This window comes from Mus musculus, chromosome 1 (assembly GCF_000001635.26).
Source record: "Mus musculus strain C57BL/6J chromosome 1, GRCm38.p6 C57BL/6J".
NCBI classification, from domain to species: Eukaryota; Metazoa; Chordata; class Mammalia; order Rodentia; family Muridae; genus Mus; species Mus musculus.
In genome coordinates this window covers 163,847,727-163,874,412 of record NC_000067.6, presented here as the reverse complement: position 1 = coordinate 163,874,412, position 26,686 = coordinate 163,847,727, and the positions used below count along the sequence as shown (strand labels likewise).

Genomic DNA, 26,686 nt, shown 5'->3' with positions numbered 1-26,686 from the left:
TGTTTACTGTTTAACCACTGAAGTATCCTGAAGGCTCACCCAGCCTATCATCAGGGTCTGGGCACTATCACGGGAGCTCTTGTCACTGGCTTCCGTCACACCTTGTATCTGATTAACACACTCTAGGATAACACAGAGCTACACAGATCTGCTTTGTGTCCTGGAGCAATTGATAGAAAACAGACTTCTCCCCTTCTTTAATCTGGCAGACCCCTAATTGAGACTGTAATATAGTTTATTTAATAAAAAATTTTTATACTAAATTAAAATAAGTCTAAAATAGCCCAGTTTTTTAAGGCTAAGAAGCTCCAAAAAGGGGAGGCTTTTTATAGCTTAAAAATATTTTCTTGAAAATACACATATATATATATATTTCAAATAAACATACATTTAATAAAGTTGTTGGCTTTTATGTATACACTACCTCTTTCTTAACATGACCGTTCCTAGTGTGGGCCTTTACATAGTCTCAACTGAGGAAAATGTTAAAGCAGACTTTTCGGTATGACTATCTCCTCAGACAAACTTTTTAAAAAGTAATGATGAGACTAACCTGTATAAATAGTTTTTAAAATATGCCACTATAGACCTTATAGTAAAATATATAATTACATAAAATTTATTTAATTAAGCAATCATGAATTATCATGTTTATACTTTGTTTGGGTTTCAAGTCCAACTATGGTCAATTGAATCAAAATAAAGCAAGACATGTAAGAATCAGTAAAGGAGATACACAAAAACATTCATGCATATGTATTTTTTTTAATTTTTAACAAGCTGGAAAAAATAGTCTAAATTCCATGTGATCCAAAAATGAACTACAGAAGAAGGCCAAACAAACTTGGCATTAAGTATAAATTTCATTTTATAGAATTAAGACAAAATTCTAAAATGTACTTAAACTGATGAATTAAATCTTAGTATGCTCATAATGAGGAGCCAGCTGTAGCTGTTTGGCAAGATGATTTTACAGATTCTACCAACAATTCACTTGGAAAATCTCTGTGCTGTGTCTACACCCACAGTAAAAGTGAGCGCTGGGCTGGAGAGCTGCCGTGGTGGGTAAGGGCTCACTCCTTCAGTGTGAGAAGCCAACTACAGATTTGCAGAGCCGAAAGAAAGCTGGGTGCCACTGCATGCCTCTGTGCTTCCAGCACTCCCACAGCAAGGTGGGAGCACACACAGGACAATAACCACAGCAAGGTGGGAGCACACACAGGACAATAACCAGAGCAAGGTGGGAGCACACACAGGACAATAACCAGAGCAAGGTGGGAGCACACACAGGACAATAACCAGAGCTCACCAGCTAGCTAGTGTGGCGTGGGGCACAGTGAACAGAAATATCCTGTCTCAACTAAGGTAAAACGTGACTATCAACAGCTTAGGCTACACTCTAACCAACACAGGTACACTTATACACATACATACACACACACACACACACACACACGCTCGCGCGCGCACAGATACATACACATGCACACACCATACATGCACATACATGTAAGCTCATGTGTGTAACATACACATATACATATACTTACTAGTGGGAGGTAAAGGGAAAGAGAATTTTAAAAGGTGACTACCCATTTTATGGAATTCTTAAGCATTCTCTGCTTTTTGAAAGCTGGATTTCTAATCCTAACCCAAGACATTTTTCTCTGCAGCATAAGTACTGTCAGATGCATTTCAAGTGCTCACCTTGGTAGCAAGATTACAAACAAACTTCTCTGTCTGATCAAGGTTTTCTTGGAAATCTTGGTGAGGAAGGTTAATAATTAATGTATAAAAGACTACATTTATACCTTTATTAGTTTATCTCATTTAAATAGGTCAGCCCTATAAAATTTTCTGTACTTATAATACCTTACTTTTCCGAGTAAAAATACTAGATCTGGAATTAATTCGATTATTGAACACATTCACCCTGTAACACTGTGTGCGCAGACAGGAGCTGGCATGACTGTCCTTGGAGATGCTGTACTAGTAACTGACAGAGACAAATGCACTTACAGCCAACCACTGGATTGAGGTCACGGATCCCTATGGAAGAGTTAGGGGAAGGACTGAAGGAACTGAAGAGAATTGCAACCCCATAGGAAGAACAACAGTGTCAACTAACCTGGACCTCTCAGAGCTCCCAGAGACTAAGCCACCAACCAAGGAGCATACGTGGGCTGGTTCGTGGCCCAGAGCACATGTGTAGCAGAGGATTGCCCTGCATAGTCTCAGTGGGAGAGCATGAGCTTAATCCTGTGGAAACTTGATGCCCCAGGATGCTGGTGGAGTTGAGATGGAGGTGAGTGGGTGGGGGAGCACCCTCTCAGAGGCAGCATGGGGTAGGGTGAAGAACTCAGGGAGAGAGGACTGGTAAGGGGGCAATATTTAGAATGTAAATAAATAAAATAATTTAATAATAATAACTAAAAATTGACAAGATCAGAGACTTCAAATTCAAAAGAGAAAGAGAAAGAAAAAGAAAAAAGATGGCTTGCTATAGATCATTAAGGAAGAGAGGGCAGGAGGACTGGTAAGAGCCCCAGACGGTGGATGGCTACCAGGAAGCAGTGTTTGCAGAACACACAGCACAGGTGCACATATGCACACAGGTGCTCAAGTGGCTGAAACACCACGCAGAGGACCTACACAAGTTCACGTCAGACAAAGAGCAGCATGGGGCTGTGGGCACAAAACAGACTGAGAGCAAGAGAAAGAATTTGATTTATTTACAGGTGTGGTCTCTGTTAGGTCTAACGCACATAGTGGATGGTCCCACACCTAAGAGTACATAGGTAACACTAATGAGACTGATGACTTTAAAGAAAGCAAATGAGGATACAAAGTTAGGTTGGTATGGAGTAGGGAGGTGGTTCTGGAAGAGATGGAGAAGTGGGTCAAAAGGGATTATAGATCAAAACACAATAGATAAGATTCTCAAAAAGTAAGAATTAAAAAAAGATGCTTTGTTCCTCAAATTTCCCTCAAGTCAGAATGATCAGAAAGCTGGGAATATAATATTGAGTTTAAATCAAAATGAGTTACTAAAAAATTAGAACATGGATCATTTAACTAACAAGGTTAGTTAGGTAGAAAAGGCAGTTTCCTTTTTACTCTTTAAAGGTCCTAAAAAATACATTTTGCCATTAACTGTCCTATTTTGTAAATTGTCATAGCATGAACACTTTTTAAAAATCCAAATTCATCTAGTCTGTGGGGCAACTTCAAATATAAACCATGAGCAGTAATATATCTGTCTAAAGTACATACTCAGAATCACTCTGAGAAGAATCAAGACAATAAGCAAGTTGTCTTCTCATGTCACCTAAAAATCAAAATGAAAGCAAAGAACATGGATATTAACTTGTCCTCAAGAAGGGGAATGGTGCTTCAAATAACTTAGGTATAAATTCCTCATTGAGGCTTGACTGCTCATTCAGGTTAAGTGTATCAGAGCACTGTCTCTATGGACCAGAAATGTCACTGAAACTCAGTGGTTATAATCCTAAAGGGGTCACTGAGATTCTTTAATATATGCTTTAAAAAATCAATTGAATTATAGATGTAGGAGATCAGCCTGCCCTTTCTGAAAGTCAAATATTGAATTATGATCAGAGCTTCTACCTAAGTGAGGAGGATCATGTTTGTAGACTCTGCTAAAATTCTCTACTGTCTAGTTAAAGTTGGACCTTAGAGTCAAATGGCAGAAAGGTAAAATAAATATGTTTTTAGTAGAACAGGGCTTGTTTCCATATCCTGGTGTCTTTCCATTGGCTTTCTTGGATTTCACTTCTAGGAAACACAACCAGGATCTGAGCCAGTTGAACAGGACAGTGGGGCTTCCAAATAACTCTGACACTTTTATGACAACAAGGCTCTTCACAATAATTACCTAGCACTGTTGTCTTTGTGGCTTGTTTAACAGGTTCTCGGTCTCCTCAGGGAGAATGTGACCAACAACACAGAATGAAGGCTGAAGAACCTGGACGAAGGGACATGAACACTTGTCCTGTTGTTGTTTGTTTTTGTCTTTTCAATGAGTAGCATTTTAATATAGTAGTAGAAGCAGAAGTTAAGATTAAATTGAAAGGATGCTAGAGGAAGCAAGGGAAAAAGGGAAATTACAGACCTTGATATAAGATCAATAGAAAACTGTGGCTGTGGAGAAGGAAGGCTGCAGCATCTAGGAAGGAATTGTGCATGAGGAGGAGGCAGCTCTAAGTAAAAGACAGGCAAGGGGAACTCAGATTGTATGCTTAACTGGAATAAAATGCCATCCTATAACATATTCATATTTCTGCCAAACATTCTTACATTAAGATAATCTTTAGCACTACCATTTATTTACATTCTGAAATAAAACCCCTGCCGTGCCAACCTAACCATACCTTCCATTTCTCAGAGGGAACTGGAGCACAGGAAGTGGTGCACTACACTGACAGCTTATTGCTGTCCTCCCTGTTTACAGAGATTCACACATGTGTAGCTCTAAGCCGTCCCTTATTCTTATAGTACATATTTTATATGCAATGACATGGTGATGTATTTGAAAATCATATATATGCCATTAAATTATTCCCCAAGAGTATCAAATATTTTATAACCTCCATGGCCATTTCTATCAAGCTATGATATATTGGAAAAGATCCATTTATATATATATTCTTTATTTTGACTTAGATCAAAGCTAAACAGCATTTAATCAATTTAGTTCAAAACCACTATGAAGTATTTAGCCCAGTTTAAAAGCAGCTGACATTAAATAAGATGAATTTCTGAAACAAAATATGGGCAGAGAAATCAACAAGAAAGTTTCTGTCGTTAATTTTCTACTCCATAATGAAATCACTAACAGAAAAGTTAACTCAATTTATTTTCAATGAACTAGATAATCAGTTTTCAAAACATGTTTACCAATTTGCTTAAAGAGGTTGGTAAGATCTTAAAACTACTGAATAGGCTACCATCAAGACACCTTAAAACATGGCTGAAATGCAGTTCAAAGAAGGTAGCATGCATGCTGTACCAACAGTATCCAGCAAAATTGCATTTGCAATCACAGCACATCCCCTAGCCTAAAGCTCAAGTCTGAGAAGAGCTCTATAGTGCCATCTTAATTTTTGGAGACAAATCTTTAAGTTCAGCCAGTTTCTAACCCAAGATGTAATCCCTCTACTCTTGTATACTTTAAAATGCCCCAGCATCAACAATACCATGAAAATTTTTGTAATTCCTATTATTTTAAGTACCTTATAAGACTAGTATACACACATATATATACACCAAAATGATCAAATAATTGAAAAATAGTTTAAATAAAATTTTAAAATTGTATTCATTTTATAGACACTACCATCAATCTCCCTTCTTCTATACATACTTCTAAAAATAAATGATTCTAGGATGCTGCAGAGATCAGACTGTATATTGTAATTCTGTACAAAGCCCTCTAAAGAGCCTATGGTTAAAAGCTGAAAGCCAAAGACCTAATTTGGATTAAAGAATTTTCTAGATCTTAACTAAAAAACAAAGTTGTGTTTACATGAATAGTTCAAATTAGGTTTACAATGTCTTCTCTTACACAAAATGAAATCAGTATAGGTTTTATAGCGAAAGTACTTACTGCGATGATATCTAATGTGTTATCACAGACTTTCCGGATTTCATTATTTTTATCATGCATCAGGTCAATGAGATATGCTGGAGCTTCTGAATATAAGTGGTTAAAGATGCAAAATGAATCGAGATTGCAGCTCTTCAGTCAGAGAAATTACACATAACATTATGGTAGCATATGGCACACACTCACACACACATATATACACACTCACACACACACATACATGGGAGGAAGTAGGGAGAGAGTATCAGAAAGAGCTAAAATTGTTTTCTCTATCTTTTATGTCCATAATATTCAGGTTAATTTATTTCATAGGACAATGAATATGAACAAATAATGAATCAGTCAAATCTCATATAGTTGCTATAGTAAGAAGAAAAACTGGAGACATAGAGGACTTCCGGGTCTATGTTCTTTCAGAGATGATGCACCTAACCCTCAAGAGACTGGAGACCCCAGGGAGTTTAGAGGTCAAATGGGGTCGGGATGGGGAGATGGGGTGGGGTGGGGAGAAGGTATGGGATGTGGAGAAGTTGAAGGGTGGATGGGAGGGGGCAGGGAATAAAATATGGAGTTTAAAAAATAAATTAAAAATAGAATTAAAAAATAAAATAACATAAAGCATTTTAAAATAGAAGGATTTGAAGAAATAATAAAACATATATGCAAATATAATTCAGATTTAGAAAACCCAGAGAAACAAAAAAAGTTCAACAAAGAACACAAAAGTGAAAACTGAACATAAAATGAACAAAACAGATTCCTAAGAGAAGTGCACAGGTGAGAGTAACCAAACTTTTATATATGGGGCCTCTTATTAGCACATGGGCTAAGCTGGCTAGCCAGTGAGTCCCAGATGTAGGCATAATGTTATTGTGCACTATGTAAAGATTATCCTTGTAATATTCAATTGCTGTGCCCCCCATCTGGTTTCAGTCCTTATTCTGAAAACCTCCTGTCTCAACGTTGTGTAAACATTGGTCCCCAAGTATTCCCTGATTGGTCAGTAAAGAAGCTGGTCAGATAATGGCTGAGCTGAGGAGAGAATAGGGCAAAACTTCCTCCCAGTCAGGGGAGGGAGAGAGAGAGAGAAAGTGAAGTCCAAGAGATACCATGGAAAAACAGGTGGGGCATAGAAAGCCATAACATGCAAGTATTTTAGGGATTTTGGCTGGGAGTTAGCCAGATTAGTTTAGAGGATTAAAATAGATTAATACTGCTTAGCTGTTGTGCCTTAAAGCTGTGAAATAAATCTAATAGTTCAGTCTCAATTATTTGCTAGCTAGCCAGACTAAGAGAAAAACTGCAACATTTACACAAATGCCACTAATACCCAGGCAGAGTTCACTCACCTCTTTCCAGGTACTGATACCAGAAGCTCAACACCATCATACCCACTGCTTTATGAAGGTTCAAGCCAATGAACTTCGGTTCTCATGCTTGTAAGACTACCACTCTACTGTGAGCTGTCTTCCTGACCCCCTTGCCTATTCTTATGGTGTTTTAAAATTTCTAACCTTTATTTGTTTACATATAATATTAGTACATATAAAAATGCTTCATTATGCATGGAAGTCATTTCGAAAGAATAGCAAAATAGAATTCAAGCAAATATAGGAGCCAAGGAAACTAAACAGTATATAAATTATAGGTAAGCAGTGGTTTTTAAAAGGCAATAATTAAAATGTTATTTTTTAACACACACACACACACACACACAAACACATAAAAATTTGAAGGGAGGTATTTTGACATCTACACAATGTTGCTCCTAGTGGCAATGAGTTACTAAACAAAATGCCCAGTGTCAGATATGGGATACCTCCTCATGTGTTGTTGGTCAGGAAGAAAGACCATAGAGGCCTCCAAAACAATATATGCTCTTGTCATTACTGTTGGTTGTCCACAAGAACCAGATAAGACCTTACTGCTGAAGACAAAACAGACTTTGGTTACAAGATATAGAGCAGTTAAGTGGCAATTGAATTGGGAGTCATTTCCTTGCTGGTTAGCCTTCAAAGTGCCAGAAGGTTATATGATGGCTGCTGGGAGAGAAAACTGAGCTGAACGCTATCAGCTACAACACTAACCTGCCATGTAAGATGTGTCCATTTGTGCAACTGTGGCATGACTGTTATGGTGTAACCAATACTCTCCTCTTGGACTGTAAATTCAGTCAGAAACCCACACCTGGAAGGGTTATAGGCCCTATGGAAAACTGACTACTGTTGTTTAGCTAAATTTCTGCAGCATCAAATTGCCTTTAAGTTGCCTTCTATGTTGCACACATAGGTAAATGCTACTCTTACCCTGTAAGTGAAGTACCTCTTCAGTAGTCACAAAAACTCCTCAAGATGAATGGGTTGCCTTTCAAAGAAGAAATGGAGACCCACTAGTAACAAAACACTGCCATCCTTTTTGTTGGGCATTCTGTAATGACTTTTCATGAGAAAGTTTTTACGAGCTAGAGGGACACCTCAGTCTTTAAAGGGTAAGGGTCATTACCAATACGTCCTGAAAATCTGAGTGAGGTCGACTTCAAAATTAATGGACTATAACTTTGATGGAGGAGATTTAAAGACAGCATAACATTTGCTGGATTCTTTTAACTGAGTTTTTTAAAGCCAAAGAAAAAGATATAAAACACATGAGTTTGATCAGAAAGTGCAATTAAAGCTTAAGGTAAGAAGGCTGTAGGTGTTAAGGAGATTAACACCATTTTAAAAGGTGAAGTAATTTTTAGTCAGACAATAGAACAATAGAAAGGAGTTCCAGAGAAAGTCTTTGAGGACAGGCACTGTGTAGATGGGATGGATTTCCTACAGGAAGCCCCTAGGAGGCTCCATGAGAAGCTATGCGTGTGAAGCTAAAATGGAGACCCTTAGGGAGGTGCAGATGCCAGGAATGTGAGGCACATGTCTCACATACAGACATACATATAACTCCCATGCACATTCTAACCATCCTTTTCTAGGCTATTCTTAGTGTACGTAAGGTTTGTGTATGGCCCCGTAGGTGAAGTGAGCTTTACACTGGTGGCATGCTGGCACTCACAAAGGCTCCGATTCTGCAGTCTGCAGGCTTCAGATGTTCTTTTAATCCCACGCTAAATCCCAGCTAAGTCTCAGAAAAGAGCTCCTCATCTAACTGCAGTTCAGGGTTTGCTGTTTTCTACACATGCAAGAAAACACCAAGAGTGAACGTTTCTACACTGTCGATTGCCATTATGTATTTTAAACATTGAAAGGATACGTGTTTCCTTGATTATGACATCTCTTGTGGCCTGATGGAACACCATCTGGTAGAAGACATAGATTATTTGACACACAAATTCATCATCTTCTTGTTGAGCTGAAAGGAAAGAGAAGTGTACATGATAGAATTGTCTATTCACTGAACACTGGAGTGATTGTGACAGGTAAATAACAGCACAGCCAGGCGTGGTGGCACACGCCTTTAATCCCAGCACTTGGGAGGCAGAGGCAGGCGGATTTCTGAGTTCGAGGTCAGCCTTGTCTACAAAGTGAGTTCCAGGACAGCCAGGGCTATACAGAGAAAGTCTGTCTCAAAAATCCACCCCCCGAAAAGAAAGAAAGAAAGAAAGGAAGAAAGAAAGAAAGAAAGAAAGAAAGAAAGAAAGGATTAACAGCACATGATTTCCCCACCCCCATATTGATTTCACACGGAAAAATAACACCTTCTAAAGTCCTAAGTCTTTGTTAGAAATCTGACTATTGGAGTTGAATGTGGCTCAGTGGAAAGCACTTACTCAGTATGCATGACAACCTGGGTTTGACCCCCAGAAGCACAGGAAAAGAAAGTGGACTAGTATAAAAAGATATTTTGTTGAATAATATTCACAAAGTTTAACTTTACATATATTGACATAAAAGAGGTATGTTAGCTTCAATCCAATTTTTATAATAAAATGCTATCATATAGGCTAACTATAGATATATTTTATGCAAATAATTGTGACTAACAGTATTTAATATTATACACTTGTAATTTAACATAATTACTTATGGAAACCTAATTGAAATGTGACTTATTGATATAGTAATTTTCCTATCAACTCTTGGCAACAGTTCACTGATATGTTAAAAACATATTTCCCAGTTAACATAGCGTCTAACTAGGTATGTGAATTAAACTGTGGGACTCGAAGTTTAATCTGCCTTAAATGAATTCATCAGTAATTTCCTAAACTACCCAGGCTATCAATCATTCTCTTTACAGAGTTTGCTCTAAGAGGTTTTAAACACTGAAAATGTCTGTAACTCTTTTTTTCCTAATATAGCTCTTAAGACAATTATACATACATCTCTTGGGGTAAGCTCAGATTAGCGAGTAAACACAGTGGAACTGTGAGCTGGCTGTTAACTCACTTCAAATATCTCCGCTCTCTCAGTCAAACTACAGCACAAACATTCCAGGACTTGAGCCATTTTCTAACTTCCTGCAGCGTCACAAGATCGTCATTGTCCCTCCACTACACTGCCTTCATTTTCACCACTGCTCCAACTACCTCGTTTCTTTTAATTTTATTCTGAAAATTTCTGGATGTAAGAAGGGTCCATGAAAGTAAATACACACCTACTACAGCTCTGAGGTGAAACACTTTAAAATATCACTGTATTGTTAGATGGTCTTTTAAAAATGTTAAATTACAAAGCAAATTTAAAAAATCTCAAAAAGGAAAACAATGAGGAAGTCTTACACGGGTATTTCATTTTATTGGCCATGCCTGACTTAAATGGCCAATAATCACAAACTAGAGTTCAATTTCATTAATGGTTGGGGAGATTTAAATTAACACCACAAGGAGATACTGGTAAGGAGGCTGCAATTAATGGACTCCCCACGCCCAGAGTGGTGGTAACCGAAGGACTTTACCTGACTTGCTCTGGTGACGGCCCTGAGAACCAGCACAACTGCCCTGAGAAGCAGACGGCACTGGTTCCCGAAACACAACGCCAGCTCTCTGACTCAGCAGTTCTACTCTGAGGTACACATCTAATGTCAATAAGCACCTATGCTAATGACAAAAGTCAAGGCTTTAAACACACTATTTATAATAATCATTCCCAATGCCCCACAGCACAAAACCCATTAATGGTACAGAAGATAGGAATATATTTATAAAACAATACTATATACAATGATGAAAAAGAGCAAGTCTATATGTAACATGGATGGAGTTCATAAATATGTAATAGGATAAATTAAAAAATCAACCAGATTTCTCTTACACAGATTAAAACCTAAGCAAAGCCAGTCATGTAATTCAATACCAAAATGATAAGGATGTTTTTTCTGATATGAATTCTAGCTTGAACTCTTGTGTGTAACGTGCACCACAAGTGGAAGCCAGGGATATTGTACATACACACTGCTGTAGCTAATTCAATTTAAATTAAATAGAAAATTCAGGTTCTTAGTCCTGACCACCACATCTCAAGTGTTCAATGGACACATCCGTGGGCCAGGGCAGGCATGTGACATTTATTTTCCTGGCAAGTTCACAGGACAAAAATCCTGTACATCTACAAGAGAATATGATGTTTAGGATCAGTTTTGAAGTTAACATTCTTACCTAGAAGTGAAGATATAAGAAGCAAGGATTGCAAGATAGAGAAGACTTAACTCAAACCGAGATGAGGCTAGACAGAAAGAAGTGAGGCAGTGTTGGAGGTTAGAGGAGGGAGGAGCACATGAAGTCAGCCCAGAGCTGCTTCACAGTAACGTTCCCGACAGCAACCTCCAGGCCTTTCATATCACTCTATCCAATCCAACTCAGCAGCTTAGTTTAGTTTATCTTTTGTAATTACATAATTTAGTTAATCCTATGATTAATGAAAGAAAACAGATATTATATAACATTGCAGACTGTATTTTATGTGTTAAAATGTATAATAGTATCTTGTATGCGTTGGCAGAGCATGAGAGTTACCGTTCAGCAGCTCGATGAGGGCTGGGATTATCCCAGATTTGGCCAGTAGGGCAGCACAAGAGTCATCCATAGACACCGTCCCAATCATGATAACCACTTCTAAAACAAGGTCATCCTCTGCGGCACCTGGCGGGATCAAGGCATGGAAGGTTGTTGTTGACGTGGTTGGAGCAAGCTCATTTGTTCTATCAAATGTGAGTGCACAGAAAAAAAATACTGAAAGATTCAAATCCATCCCTATGGATCTACCAATCTTTGACATGCTTATAAACTTGTCTTTTTTTTTTTCTTTTCTTTTCTTCTCCGTTTGTTTTGTTTTGTTTTTTGTTTTTATTCATGATGGCCTATTGACTTGGTGAGACAATAGAAGGTGTAAATATATATTTGAAAATACAACTGAAAGATAACAAAAACAGACAATAAAAGACTCTTGTCAATGTTTCAAAGAATTTTGTGTTTGTGCTTCCACATCTTTCTGTATACATGGGGGTGGGGACACTTATCAATAAACATATGGTAAAAATAGAAAAATAAACAGGAGAGGGAAACTAATGTTAAGAAACCACTGTTAGGACAAATACAGAATTTACAGAAAATTGTCCTCAAAACAAAGCTGTCAGAAGAGCATGCTAGTTATAACAGTGGACTCACACAATGCTGGGCTAGAATCTTATCCAAACCTAGAGCTTATGCAGAGCTCTACAATGAACACAGACCTGGCTTTAGTTTGTCTTTGAGGAATGGAACCAGCTTGTACTCCTTCAGGACCAGTTCCCAGTCTAGATCTGGGATTGTCAGATTTGCCAGCGTTCCCAAACACTCGATTACAAACTCCTCCTCTTCATCACTGGAAATCTGGGCTGCAAGGTCCCCAACATAATCCTGAGGACAGAGAATTTCAATGGAGCTAGAATCTAGGAGAGGAGCCCAACTAATAATTCAACCCACAAACAGAAACATAGTTCTCCATGTAACTGAGTTAACTTGCTAAGGTCTGATTATCAGCTCTAGGGGTTCTGCTTCCCTCCCTCCCTCCCTCCCTCCCTCCCTCCCTCCCTCCCTCCCTCCCTCCCTCCCTCCCTCCATGTTGAGATAAGTGATAGTGGTAATTGTGTACAAAGGTGCATAGATAAAGAAGGAAGGGCTATTTTCTCCTTCATGCCTAAAAGCTGTAGATCCCAGATTCAGAAAGACTTGCTCTCAAGTCACAGCTCAATCACTTACTGGTTGTGAACCTTAAGGATATTTCAATTTCTGAAAACAGGCTGCTGCCTTTAAGAATATAATTTAAAAGGGCACATAATGGAATTATGATCTATACAGTAACTACTTTATACATATTAGAGCTATTACTGTCATTACTTGAAAATAAATCTATTTATTTAATTTAATCTGTATTCTTTCATATATTATTTTTATTATTCTTTAATATTTTTTATTGGATATTTTCTTTATTTACATTTCAAATGTTATCCCCTTTCCTGGTTTCCCCTCCAAAAAAACTCCCTCCCCTATCCCTTCCCCCCTCTTCCTACTTACCAACCCACCCGCTCCCTCTTCCTGGCCTTGGCCTTCCCCCACATTGGGGCATAGAGCCTTCATAGGACAAAGGGCCTCTCCTCCCATTGATGTCCGACTAGGCCATCCTCTGCTGCATATGCAGCTGGAGCCATGAGTCCTACCATGTGTGCTCTTTGGTTGGTGGTTATCCTGACTGCAGTTCCCTCTTCCTCCCTCCCTTCCACCTCTCTCCCCTCACTTCTCCTCTCCTCCCAATCCACCTCCCCTCAGAAAAGAGCAAGCCTCACAGGGACATCAACCAAACACAACATAACAAGCTACAATACGACCAAGACCAAGTACCTCCCATCACATCATGGCTGGGGAAGGCAGCTCAGTAGGAGAAGCAGGGTCCCATGAGTAGGCAAGAGACCCAGGGACAGCCCCCACTTCCACGTTAGGATTCCCAAAAGAACAGCAAGCTAATCAGCCATAACATATATGCCAAGGACCTATGTCAAACCCCCTACAGGCTCCCTGTACTCTTCAAGTCCCCAGAGTCCCAGTCAGTTGATTCTGTGGGCCATGTTCTCCTGGTCTGTTCCTGACTCCTCTGGCTCCTCCAATCGCTCCATCCACCTCCTCAGCAGGACTCCCTGAGTTCAGCCTAATGTTTGAATGTCAGACTCTATATCTGCTCCCCTCAGTTGCTGGATGAAGTCTCTGGTCTCTCAATAATGATTCTGCTAGGCTGTCGTCCTAGCACACTCTTCAGGCAGGGCAAGTTGTAGGATGAAGGTTTTGTAGCTGGGTTGGTGTCCTAATCCCTCCATTTGAGTGAGGCCTTTTGCCCAGTTAAGGCAGATGGCTGACTTAGGCTCAGTGTCCCCTATTATTAGAGTCTTGGCTAGGGTTTCTCTAGTAAATTTCATCGAGTCTCCATTGCACTGGGTTTTCACCTTTCCCCCAAATGGCCTCCAATTCCAGTCTTTTCTCCCAGTCTTTTCTTCCTCCCTCCCCATGAATCTGATCCCTCCGGTTCCCAACTCCACCTGTCTCAGTTCGCTCCCCAAATCTATTCTATTTCCCTTTCCCCAGAGACTCCCTGTGACCCCTCTCTAAGTCTGTAACTCCCTGTTACTTAGGCTCTTTGGGTTGGTGGTTTGTTGCATGATTATCTTTTTCTTTACAGCTAAGATCCATTTGTAGGTGAGTCTATACAATGCTTGTCCTTTTGCTGCTGGATTACCTCTCTCAGGATGATATTTTCTAGTTCCATCCATTTGCCTACATAGTTCATGAGGAACTTGTTTTTAATAGCTGAGTAGTATTCTATTATTTAAATGTACACATCTTTTTTTTTAATCCATTCTTCAGTTGAGGGACTTCTAGGTTGTTTCAAGTTTCTGGCTATTATGAATAAAGATGATATGAACATAGTGAGCAAGTGTCCTTGTGATATGATGGATTATCCTTTGGGTATATGCCCACATGTGGGACAGCTCTGTCTTGAGGTAGATCAATTTCCAATTTTCGGATAAACTACCATATTGACTTCCAAAGAGTCTGGATGAGTTTGCACTCCCACTAGCAGTGGAGGAGTGTCCCCTTGCACCACATCCTTGCCAGCATTTGATCTTAGCCATTCTGACTAGTGTAAGATGGAATCTCAAAGTCATTTTAATTTGCATTTCCTAGATGGTTAAGGATGTTGAAAATGTCTTGGTCATTAGAGATTTCTCTGTCAAGAATTCTGTTTAGGTACTGTACCACATTTAAATAATCCATTTAAATTGGATTATTCAGTTTGTTGATGTCTAGTTTTTTGAATTCTTTATATATTTTGAATATTAGTCTTCTGTCAGATGTGGGGTTGCTGTAGATATTTTTCCCATTCTGCGGTCTGTGGTTTTGCCCTATTGATGGTGTCTCTTTCTTTATAGAAGCTTTTCAGTTTCATAAGGTCCAATTTATTAATTGTTGATCTTAGTGCCTGAGCTATTGAGGTTCTGTTTCTTGGACTTTTCACAAGTCAAGAGAGAAGACAGTTTCAAGGCAGTGAACTGGGCTGGTGCATCCAGAAGGCAGTATAGACACTAATGATCTCTGAAGGATTAATTTTTCTGTTCTCGTTTCCTGGTACTTACAATGCTGGGGCTTACATTTACTTAGAGCAGTGGTGCATTTTCTGGCTGTGCGTTACAATCACTGTGGAGCTTTTGAAAATAGCATGCTCAGCTGATTCTCTCCTGTATCACGTAAGTTAAAGGCTCACTGATACACACCAGAAGAGTACGCTTCTGCTTGAGTAAGGCACCTGGGCACAGGCCTGCCTGGCCTTCTACTGGGTTACTGGGTCTTAAATTACCTCAGAAGTCCTGACTCTCATAATCTTCCATTACAGTGGGGATAAATGATCAGAAACCACCCTACTAATTCAGCAGGATGCCAAGTATACCGCAACTTCTCATTATAATTTAAACTGTATTTTTCTGAAAAAAAAATAAAAAAAAAAAAAAGAGTCCAAATTCCCTATTTTGAGCCAGTTCATGATCAGAGAATTCAAGCACTAGGGTTATCTGAATTACCTCCTTTGTCTTCTCTTTGTTTGTTTCATCTTTTTGAAGTATTTACAAATTGATGATGTGAGTTCTGTAACAGGCACATGAGTACAGCTCTAACTCTGGAATGAATTTTAAGTAGAATAATCATGACAGCTAATTTGTTTCAGCACTCACTTGGTATCAGGGGTTTCTCAACACTTCATTACTATTATGACCCTGCGCAAAGAGCTTTCTGTATTTCCCGGGTGAGACAGTGAGACTCAAGGTGTTAAATGACCTGCCCAAGCATCTGGGTCAGAGCTTGGGTTCTTTATTGTTCTCCTTCAGAACTCTGGGGAACAAAGGGTGACACAGGTAACAGGAGGCACATCCTTGGTAATACATCAGCGCCCGCCCACTGCCGTGCTGGGCTTTTGCTCGATGCGTCTATCAAAAGCAGGAGAGCAAACCAGCTGCTCTAACTACTTTCTTAAACTTTTAGGAATTTTCATTTGCTTTTGTCCTGTATTTTCATTTTGTTTATTTATTATACCGTGTATTGTGTGTGTGTGTGTGTGTGTGTGTGTACACACGCACGCATGCTATGGAGCAGTCTGATGGAAGCTGAAGACAACTTGCAGGAGAAAATGCACCAAACTAATACAAAATATTAATATGGAAATGTGAGTGTGCACAAGCATGCAGATGCCTGCAACTTAAGGAAATCAGTGTTTTACACCATATGGATTTTAGGATTAAACTTTGGTTGTCAGCAGGTAATCTAATTATGTTGAGTCACTGTTAATTAACTGTTCAAATTAATGGGTTTGTTATAACACCATCACACATACTTAAACTTCTGATCATATTCACAAGCCTCAGCCCTTGCCCCTCTGCCCGCTTCCTCTTCCTAACAGGCTCTTCGAAGGGTTCTTTCTTCTTTCAAGTCCTGTGGAGTGAGGCCAGCCTGGCAGACACACCACATGCTCTCTCTATGGGAGCCCAGCTCCGACTCTTCCCCTTTACTTCATTTCATGTGGCAGTGCTGTGGAGCTAAGTGCATGAGGATTCTCACAAGGCAAGAGGTGTTTGGGTCTCCAGGAAACATTTGAAGAGAGCCCAGTAAGTCGTCTCCCCCAAATGCAGCAACTTAAAGCTATGGTCTTAGGTTTATTTTAACAGACGGAAGGAAGGCCAGGAGCTACTCACAATGAACAAATTCTTAGTGGGCCCATCATGCTGGGAGATGTTTCTGATCATCTTCATCAGCAGTGGGTCCTTGAGCTTCAGAGCTCTTTTCATGAGCATTTTCAGCCCATTTCCTAAAACAGAAAAGCGAGAAGTTACAGTAGGCTTAAACAGCATGTTGTTTGTGGTGCATCTACTATACCCCAGAATCTTTTAGTATACAATTTGAGTCAGACAAACATCCGTGCTGTGTAACCCAAACCACGCCCCATGTAAATACCCCTGAGTGCAGAAGCCCCCCTGTGCCCTGCCTATCAGTCTGATTTTCCCCAACACCACTCTTCCTCCACCCTTTCTTTTTCTACTTCTACAATTTATCTTTTCAAACATAGGTGACCTTTATGACCTACTGCTTCATCAAGACAGGTTTAAACAGAATGTCTTTTCTTATGTTTGGATTATGCTCCATAAAGGAAAAAAAAACTCTTTTTAAAACAATTATACTTTTAGGAATTTATTTTAAGACTACAAAGCTAGAAATCAATGGTTGAGAGCCAGGATAATTTCTTTGGCACCACGTATGCTCGGGAAGACGTGCAACAAGTTAATTATGCAAGAGAGTGACAGACCATGACAACAATCATAGCCCAAGTATGCCTTTATTTTTAAATAAGTCTATTTTTAAAATGTTTGCTATTATTATTTTCTCTCTCTGTGTGTCTGCGTGTGCGCACGCGTGCACATTCTTGAACATGATGTCTGTGTGTCTGTGTATGCCATAGCACACATGCAGAGGTCAGAGAACAATTGTGAACAATCAGATCTCTCCCTTTGTATGGTTTCAGGAGATGGAACTCAGGTCACAAGGCTTGTGTGGCAAGCTCCTTTATCCACCAAGACATCTATCTTGCTAACCTACTTTTTAATAAAAGTATTTTTATCATTTGGAATGATATTCAAAATATTAGTTTTAGAAGACCATTTTATAAGGTACAGAGAAAAGAAGCACATTTTTATTCAAAAATTTATAGAAGCATTACACAAAAAATGTCTTATATCTATTTCTGATTGGTCAGAATAAAGATTTAAGTTGTTTTTATTTGCTCATTTGTATTTTTCATAATGAACGCGTACTCCTGAAATAGGTTAAAGCTGTCCAGTAGGCACAAAAAATGATAATCATTTCTTCAGGATACTATAGAAACAATAACCTTGTATTCATATATTTCATTACCTTTCAGATAAATGTAAACTGATTTGTGTATAAAACACTACCAAGGAGTGTATCTACCAGAAAAGGATACCCTATTAGACTCATAGAAATTATAATCATACCAAAGAAACTATTTAAGAGAATTTATATATTTACATTGTATTCTTTCTTACTTTTATCATTTACTCCTTACTATATGCCAATTATCATTTGTTAAAGTGGCTACCCATGAAGCTCTGTTCACTGACCTTCACAGATGAGCTGGACATTTCTCTTGTTAGCAGCAAGATTAATGCAGAAAGAAATCAGCTCCAAGTCAATTCGTTCATCTGAACATTCAAAGAGCATCTTCATTAACTAGCAAGAAACAGAGGCCATATTTTAATCAGAAGACCAAAACGAAGCCCAGAAGCAGAATATATTAAGAATCCTCTTATATTATATTCTGGAAGTAAGGTAATCTTTATTTTATAATAGACTCAAAGGCTTTAGCTGTGAAAAAAGCAAAATGAGTAAATGGGTAGTGAATAGCTAAGTGGCAAGTATGAAGTACAAATTTCCAAAGAGTGGAAAATACCAGAAAATACCAAGTAACACCTCAACACTTTTAAGGAGTTAGAATTATTGCCTGGAAGCTGAGCAGTCCAAGTAAAGAAAACAGCTCATACAAAAGTGACAGAGCGGCACGGAGCACAGTCCTTCTGAAGCACTGAAGGAAGCCAGGCACGACTGCAGAAAAGGAAGGTTGAGAAAGAAAAGACAGATCCTAAGTCTCTGAGGAGGAAAGGTGTCAGACAAAAAGGACACCAGGACAAACATTCTTTTGTGATGTACAGAGATTAGAGTCACATTTTATTTAAAATTACACAGAAAGATAATAAAAAAACGTAACTAAAACGCCCAACTAAAACAATACTGCCTGAGCTTGCTATGTTGTGCAATTGGGGCAGAGATAAAAGGAGTGAGTTCCGATGTATCTATGGGAGAGAATCAAGGGAGGACTTAGTAACTGAGCTGAGGAGGACTCCTGGGACCCTGCCCCACAATGACAGGGATGCTGCTGCCAACATCTAGTAAGAACACTGGAAGCTAGAAAGGGAAAAATCATACTTTTGGTTTGATATGTTGGATATAAGCTGCCAGTAAGACTCTGGTAAGTGGAGATACTCAGGAGGAAGCTGTAGTAGAGGCCTAAGCTTATGTCTTTATTGGAGGTATAATGTTAGCAGTCCAGGCCTCCCCACTCAGGTGCCATCGCCCTCACCATTTCCTTTTGAAATACAGATTCTAGGAATCAAAATTGGGACTTTGTGATTATGTGGCAGACATTTACTGACTGAGCTATCTCCCCAACTCTAAGCCAGTAGCCATACATAATTTAGATTTTTTTTTATGAGAGACACTATTCATAAAACAGAAATGAGCAAATTTGTATGATTCAGAAAACATTCGTTTATTATGGGGAAATCAACAAGTTAAATTAGTGTATATTAAGTAAAGATATTTTTTGTAAATCAATGTTGCGTATAACAGGTAAAGATAGGATAAAATATGTTATATGAGATATATATAATAAAGTTATAACATATAAAATAGTCTAAAACATATAACCTTAATGTTTTCATGTTATATTTTAGGATAATATCTTTTAGAACCACATACTTTCATTAATCAGGTTTATTATTTTTTTAAATTTTGAGATTATAATTGCATTATTGCTTTCATTTCTTTTTCCCTTTAATCCCTTCCATGTACTTCCCACCAAACACTCTCTTTCAAATTCATAGCCTCTTTTTTTAAATTTTTTTTTTTATATATCAAAGTAAGTATTTTAGAAGCCATTTTGCAAACTACAGTTTTAATTACTGTCCATGTTAGCTTCAGATATCTCCAACAAGGTCAAAATCAATAATTTTCATTCTTAGCAAAAAATAGTTTGAAAACAAAATTAAGAACACTATTCAATTCCAATTGTCATGCACGATTCTAATAACATGGTAGTAACCTATGTGCAGGGGCTCTCTGACAGGTGAACCACCGCCCTGTATCATGCCCCCCCCCCAGAGGGCAGATCACAAATCACAGATGTGTCACTAAGGAATCTCTGAGGAAAAGATCATTAACACTTAGTTATGTTATACTATAAAAGACTCTACACCAAAAATAAAATGATCTTAATCTATTTATTATATATTTAATAGATTTTCTGTCAACCAATTAACAATAAATAAATTAGCAAAAAGTGTGGGTGATTATCCATTGATTAATATAACAGTATTCCACACTATAATTCAAAATGGGTTATTACTATCTTCAAAACTTTTATAATGAAAATCTATTCCACTGAAGCAATGCTTTAAGAAGGCAAACTATATATTGTACAAATTAGCCTTTGATTACTTTTGAGAAATGAGATTACAGGTGACATGTTTACAATCTATGGATTAAAATTTTTTTTTCCTTGCTAAATCTCTTGTAGAAAGAATCAGGTTTTTAAAAGAATGTATGGCTTGAAAACTCTATTACCTCATTCTGAAAACTGAGAGAAAATTTAAGAATGAATGAAATGTATCCTAATAGAAAATCATTGTTTCATCACAATAAAAACACTTCATTTTAAAACACTCACATTTAAAACCAGCTTAATTCGAACTCCAAAAGCCTTGCTGCAGTTGTCTTGATTTGATTGCTACCCATGGTACTTCAAACACAAGGTAATTACTGACAACTAGGAAATATTAAAACTAGATTTGTTCTGTTTTAACTGTCTATTTCCATCCTTTACTAATCTAACAGGAAAGCACTGAAAGGCCCTCAGCCTCTGCAATGAAGAAGCTACAGTGCTCAATCAGACAAGTCCCATATTGAGTATCAGATACCAAAGACCCAAGACTGAAATCACTGTGTCTAGACTCTCTGGCACCTGACTTCACTTATTTACCAGTGACCAGAGGCCAACCCCCACAGCTCTCTGTATTCTCATACACCTCTCTACCACCCCACCCCCCTACCCAAACATCTTTGAATGATTATGCCAGAACTGTGCATGCCGCAGGAATCTCTTCTGACTGGCTACTCCCTAGCTCTCCTGTTTGAAGTGATGCTCTGGTTTCTGAACTCAGCAGACAATGGCGCAAGAGCAGAGAGGGCTGTCAGAAGGACGTTTACCAGCATCCAGCTAAAAAGAAGCATGTAGATCAAAGTAGGGCCAAACAGGACAACCGCGGCAGAAAACATGTGGATCACTCTGAGGGCTCTTGCATGCTGTTCTGGGACAAAATATTAAATAACACCATGACATCACTACCTAACCATGTGCTTTGATTGGCCATTCTATTACCAATAAATACTTTTATAAGCATCTGGATGGAATTTGCACCTATTTAAACAAAACATGCAGCTCAGAGGTCTAAATAACAATGAACTGTTAATGTGTACTTTTAACTATTATTAGACTACAACCATTAACTCCTGGTTATCCAAATGTGCTTACCTGAAACAATCCACCCACTGAGCCCATTAAGATCATAAAAAACGATGACCTGAACTCAGATTGTGAGGAATAATGACAGATAGCGGAAGAAAATGAGAACACACTAAATAATTACAGGCAATAAAGTACAAAGAAAGCAAAGCGATGCAATATTGGGTGAGATTAGGAGGAATGCTGCATGCAAGATTGCCTACTCTGGACATTTAATATTTTCAGAAAGAGAATTCTAATCTAACTACAGGGCTATCCTTACAACACTTACACTGCACTGTGAATGAGTAGAATAAGAAAGACTCAAGTTTTACTAAGTTATACCTTTATTTATTTGCAGTCTAGACAGCATATGTGCATGCATGCATGCGTGCGTGCGTGTGTGTGTGTGTGTGTGTGTGTGTGTGTGTGTGTATGAGAGAGATCTTACATAATTAAGAATATAATCACACTAAACATTCTCTCTGATCATTAAATAGATAGGAATCACTGCTGAGCCATTGCATTTCTGCCTTCAAAGTTACTTAGTCTCTGAAAAATTCAGGTGTTATACTTGAAGATCTTTATTTTTAATCTTTAAGTAAAAATTAATGTCAATAATTCAAAAAGAACAAAACTCACATTGACCTGCAGCCACCGCCACTGTAACAGGGCTTTTTTAAATACATAGGTCATTTCGTGTGCTGTCCTGAGTAAGCTTCCAGCCCCACTGGAACCTGCAGCCACTGCCACTGTAACAGGGCTTTTCTAAATACACAGGTCATTTGGTGTGCTGTCCTGAGTAAGCTGCCAGCCCCACTGGAACCGTAAGTGCTGCCCTGACAGGAGTACATTTTCAACTTCTGAAGGAAATATTCTAATTTCGTTTTATTTTTTTATTTGCTCTCCATTATCCTTTTATTTTTCAATGAAAGTAGGTGGCAGCAAAAGCATGCTAGCTTTTCCCTAAGTAGGTCAAAACTGGACACTGTGAAATAAAGGTTATAGGCTAAATGGCACTCAGAAATAAACATATTCTATAGTATCACTTGGTTCTATTAAAATATTGCCTCATCCTAAACACTTTCAAGATATTTACAATATTATTTGGCATGCATAATTTCACAATTCTTCTAAAATCCAAAATTTCAGAAAGATAAAGAACTAAGAGAACAAATAAAATAAATAATAAACCCACAAACTGTCAAAACTTAAATGGGTTTTGGAAGATTTGGCTCATGAAGTATACACGTTAAATGTTTTAAAATTCCATTATCAACATGTGTGATATCAAACACTCTGTCAAGTAAACCCAGAGGAAGTGTATGTTCAAAGGATGGAGACCTTGTACACTAAATTTTAAGCTGCAATCACAACCGTGTCGAAACATCAACCTAAACAGCCTCTTCGTTTTCAGCCATTTGCAGTTCTTTTCTTCTTATATCTGAGAACATGCATTTTACAAGAGTAGGATAACTCAAAATTCAATATCAATGTAATAAGTTTTCTACCTCTTCCTGAATTGTTTATTTCTCTTTTAATGTTATTGTTTTTAAAAAACTGAATCTGGGTTAAAAAGTAATTCTTAGAGAGAATACATTTTTGGGGGGCTGCTTTCTTACTAATATCCTATAGTCAATGAAGCTCAGATCCTGCAAAGCAGAAACTTCTGGAACCCTTGGAGGCAGGCTGCAGTGAATCACCTGTAACCTGGTTTGGACACAGTTCCTGTAAACATGCTGGAAAGTTTGCTTACACTGGATGGGTAATCAGCTGATACAGCTTACCACTGGGAAGACAGGTCCTATTGATAAGATGTACTAGGGCTTCTTTGAAGGACATCTTTTGTTACAAACATTCAATGAGTTTATTCTCTCACACAGAGGCTAAAAAACAGTCCTTTGAAATAGCATCAATTTTAAATGCACGTAAGGAGAAGGTTAAAGTTCTGGAAAAGCAAATTTAATTCAGAATGAACGAAGGATATCGATTAGAAATAGTGGAAAAGAAACCTGAGCTGCCTTTATTAAGGGACAAGGAGTGGTAGAGCCTTAGGAGTTTCTGCAGAGAGGGGATCCAGTCTTGTTCTCACTGTTTTCACATACTCATGTTTATTTTATGTGTGCACACTATCTGAATTTCCTTTGTCATTTTAGAAAACTCTTCCATAAAAATAATATAGTAAAATACCAACCAGTATTCCAAGCCTCCTGGTTTCATGCTATTAGAGCTTCATTTACTGGTGACTAGTGGATAAAGAGAGTCCATGAATGCAATGTCCCTGAGAGTACAATCACTAAGTCTCTAGCCTTATAAGTCCATAGTCTTAGAGTAAAAATCAGTATGCTTCCTCAAGGCCAACAGACCTAACATATGTAACATATCATAGAGCTGAACCATGGAAAGTCATTCTTTCAAGTGGCACCATAAAAACAAAAGAGTCTGGATGGGGCATTTTGCTATCAAAGAATGCACAGTAAACAAAACAAAAATGTACGGAAAACATGGGAAATACACGACAGTTGAAAGAGTACAAAATCAATCTTATTTATCAATAATATTAACGTGCCACTAGAAAAGTTGAATTAAATTTTTATAATAGAATATAGATACTGAACAATAAAAAATATTCACCTTCACCAATGTTCTGGAAATGCATATACATCAAAAATTAGATTTCATATTTTATAGAAAATTTGTATCTTATGGAAATAATGGTAACCATTATTATTAAGGATGAAAGTTGGCTAGAAATATAAACATCCTCTTTAGAAGGTAACCGGGTCAATACGCAAAGACTTGGACTCTTTCTCTTTGATCTAGGTATCCTGCTGTTATGAACTGAAACTAAAGAAAACTCAAAGAAGTGGATAAGCACTCAGGACTGCAAAGATGCAGACAAGCACTCATGACTAATTTTGCCATGCTACCTTCATGTGCTTACATACGCTGAAGCTTTATGTGATAACCTGGAAAAATCTAAGCACATAATTTAACAGAATTTAATTGTGGTTATTAAGCACAATATTATTCAACTATTAGAGACAGTTTGTAGAGAATATTCCACTACATGAGTAAACATGATCCATTCAGGAAATCCAGCCATATATGAAGCTGTGGTATGTGATGTAAGGGAACGCATTACTACTCTCATAATGCCTAAGGGGGCGAAGTGACAGCTCAGCAATTTCGAGCAGAGGCTGCTCAATCCGACTGCCTGCATTTGATTCCCAGCACCGCCGTGACGGCTCACACCCGTCTGTAGCTCTAGTTCCAAGGGACTGGACACCCTCTTCTGGCCTCTGTGGGTACTGTATACATGTGCTGCATAGTCAGACAGGGAAACCTCATACACATTAAAAAAAAAAAAAAAAAACAAAAGAAAAAACAAACTCAAGACAATGCAGCAGAGTACCCAGGTGTTAACGACCACTGGAATATGGATGGCCACTCTGCAGCTGTTGTGACAGGCATCAAGCACTCTATCAAAGTACATCTAGCCACTATGTGCTATGTCCAGCCCTAGTTCTGTACTTCCAATTTTTTTTAAATAAAAATTGTATTATTAGTATTAAGAAATAGTTTACGGAATAGGAGATCTAAAAATAAGAGTGAAAATACTGATCTTTTAAAAAAGATTTAGTATTTTATTTTTTTAAACTAGGCCTTTGGGGATTCTGCATAATGTGTTTTGATCACATTCATCCACTTCCTCCAACTCTTCCCAGACCAAACTCCAGTTCCTACCCTCTTTGCTTTCCCCCAATTGGATTTTCACAAGTCTAATTGTGGTGCTACTGCATTCTTCACCGTGTGGACTCCCAGGGGCAACTTCTTAAAGAAAACCAACTCTCTCCTAGCAGCTATCTATTGCTAAGAGCGGCCTGGCCAGGGACAGGACTTCATCTCTGCCTTGCTCTCTATAGTCATGCTTGGTCTGGCTTCAGACTGCACAGGGCTTAGCATGTACTGTCATAACTATGAGTTCATAGGTAACGGTGCCGTGCTATCCCTCTAGTCATCCACTGCTTCTGACCATTACCGTCTTCTTACCCATGATCCTTTCTTCCACAATGATCCCTGAGCATTGAGGAGGGAGATGTAATACAGATATCTAATTTAGAGATGAGCATAGTTCTCAAATGTTTTCCTCACTTCAGCCTCTTACCTGTGGTATGCAGTCAGTATATGCAAACATTGACTTAAAGCGGTCATCCATGCTTATATGGTAAAGCACACACATTGCTATTTGTTTGTAGTTTTCATTGCCTGGGGACAAAATAAACAAATCATAGACATAATCCTAGATGCCATACATGTATATTACCTGTACTCAAGTTTGTAAAGTTATATACTAAAACCTTTTAAACTGCAAAATCAAATATTTATATAACCTTAATCAGGAAAACATGTTGAGCTCACTATTTTAAAACTAAATTTTGAGTCGCTCTTATGTTAACTATGAAGTTTCAAGACCGATGCCCATATTTTTGGGAAAATAATTTAATTCCTAAACATTTATTGTTCTCAGCAACCTAGAATGAAGCAGATTGAATCTTTAACCTCCCCTCTCTTAGAAATGCATCAAAATATAAATTAATAAGTTGATTTGCAGTGATTATAAATAAAAAGTATTATAAACAAGCACATTTGAGTTCTAAGTAATGAAGCCTGGAACATCACTGAATTGCTGAAGCAAGCAGAATGGCATCAGGAACATAAAAAATAAAATGTCACAGAAACTACTAAAAATAAAATGTCACAGAGACTACTAAAGGTCAGAAATTCTCTGTAGTCTGGAGATTGCCCTGGAGTTCTGAGGTAATACTGTTTTAAGATAGAGCTTGCTCTGGAGTTCTGAGGTAATATTGCTCTAGGCTAAGGAATTCACTCAGCATAGAGGGCTTGCCCAGCATGTGTAACTGCTTCAGCTAGAGCCCAAGATTAGTATGTATGACAAGGTAATTAATAACAATAGTGACTAACAGTGGCAGTATTGAGCATCTACTATGCAAAGGAGCCATACATTAGACACAGCACAGTGCTGAATCTTCAGAAAAATCTTCAAATAGATCTTATCATCCTTCGGATGAGGAACCTCAAGCTTCGAGAAAGCAGGTACTTGTCAAGGAGCTTTGAAAAGCGGGGCAGAGATTTAAACACAGGCCTGCCTGCTCTCAAAATCTCTTCCCAGTTATAGTGA

General features: G+C 38.2%; 1 protein-coding gene across 4 annotated transcripts in view; it reads right to left on the bottom strand.

Annotated features, from left to right (window-relative positions):
• Positions 1-26,686, bottom strand: part of Kifap3 (kinesin-associated protein 3) — a 154,970-nt gene that overhangs the window by 42,695 nt on the left and 85,589 nt on the right. For all 4 annotated transcript variants that reach the window (XM_006496681.3, XM_006496679.3, NM_010629.3 and 1 more), the window contains exons 11-17: positions 25,652-25,752; positions 18,269-18,377; positions 16,829-16,941; positions 12,293-12,458; positions 11,577-11,702; positions 8,876-8,974; positions 5,627-5,712 (exon numbers count right to left, since the gene is read on the bottom strand). In XM_006496681.3, coding sequence (XP_006496744.1) covers positions 5,627-5,712; positions 8,876-8,974; positions 11,577-11,702; positions 12,293-12,458; positions 16,829-16,941; positions 18,269-18,377; positions 25,652-25,752 — 800 coding nt within the window. The remainder of the gene's footprint in view (positions 1-5,626; positions 5,713-8,875; positions 8,975-11,576; positions 11,703-12,292; positions 12,459-16,828; positions 16,942-18,268; positions 18,378-25,651; positions 25,753-26,686) is intronic.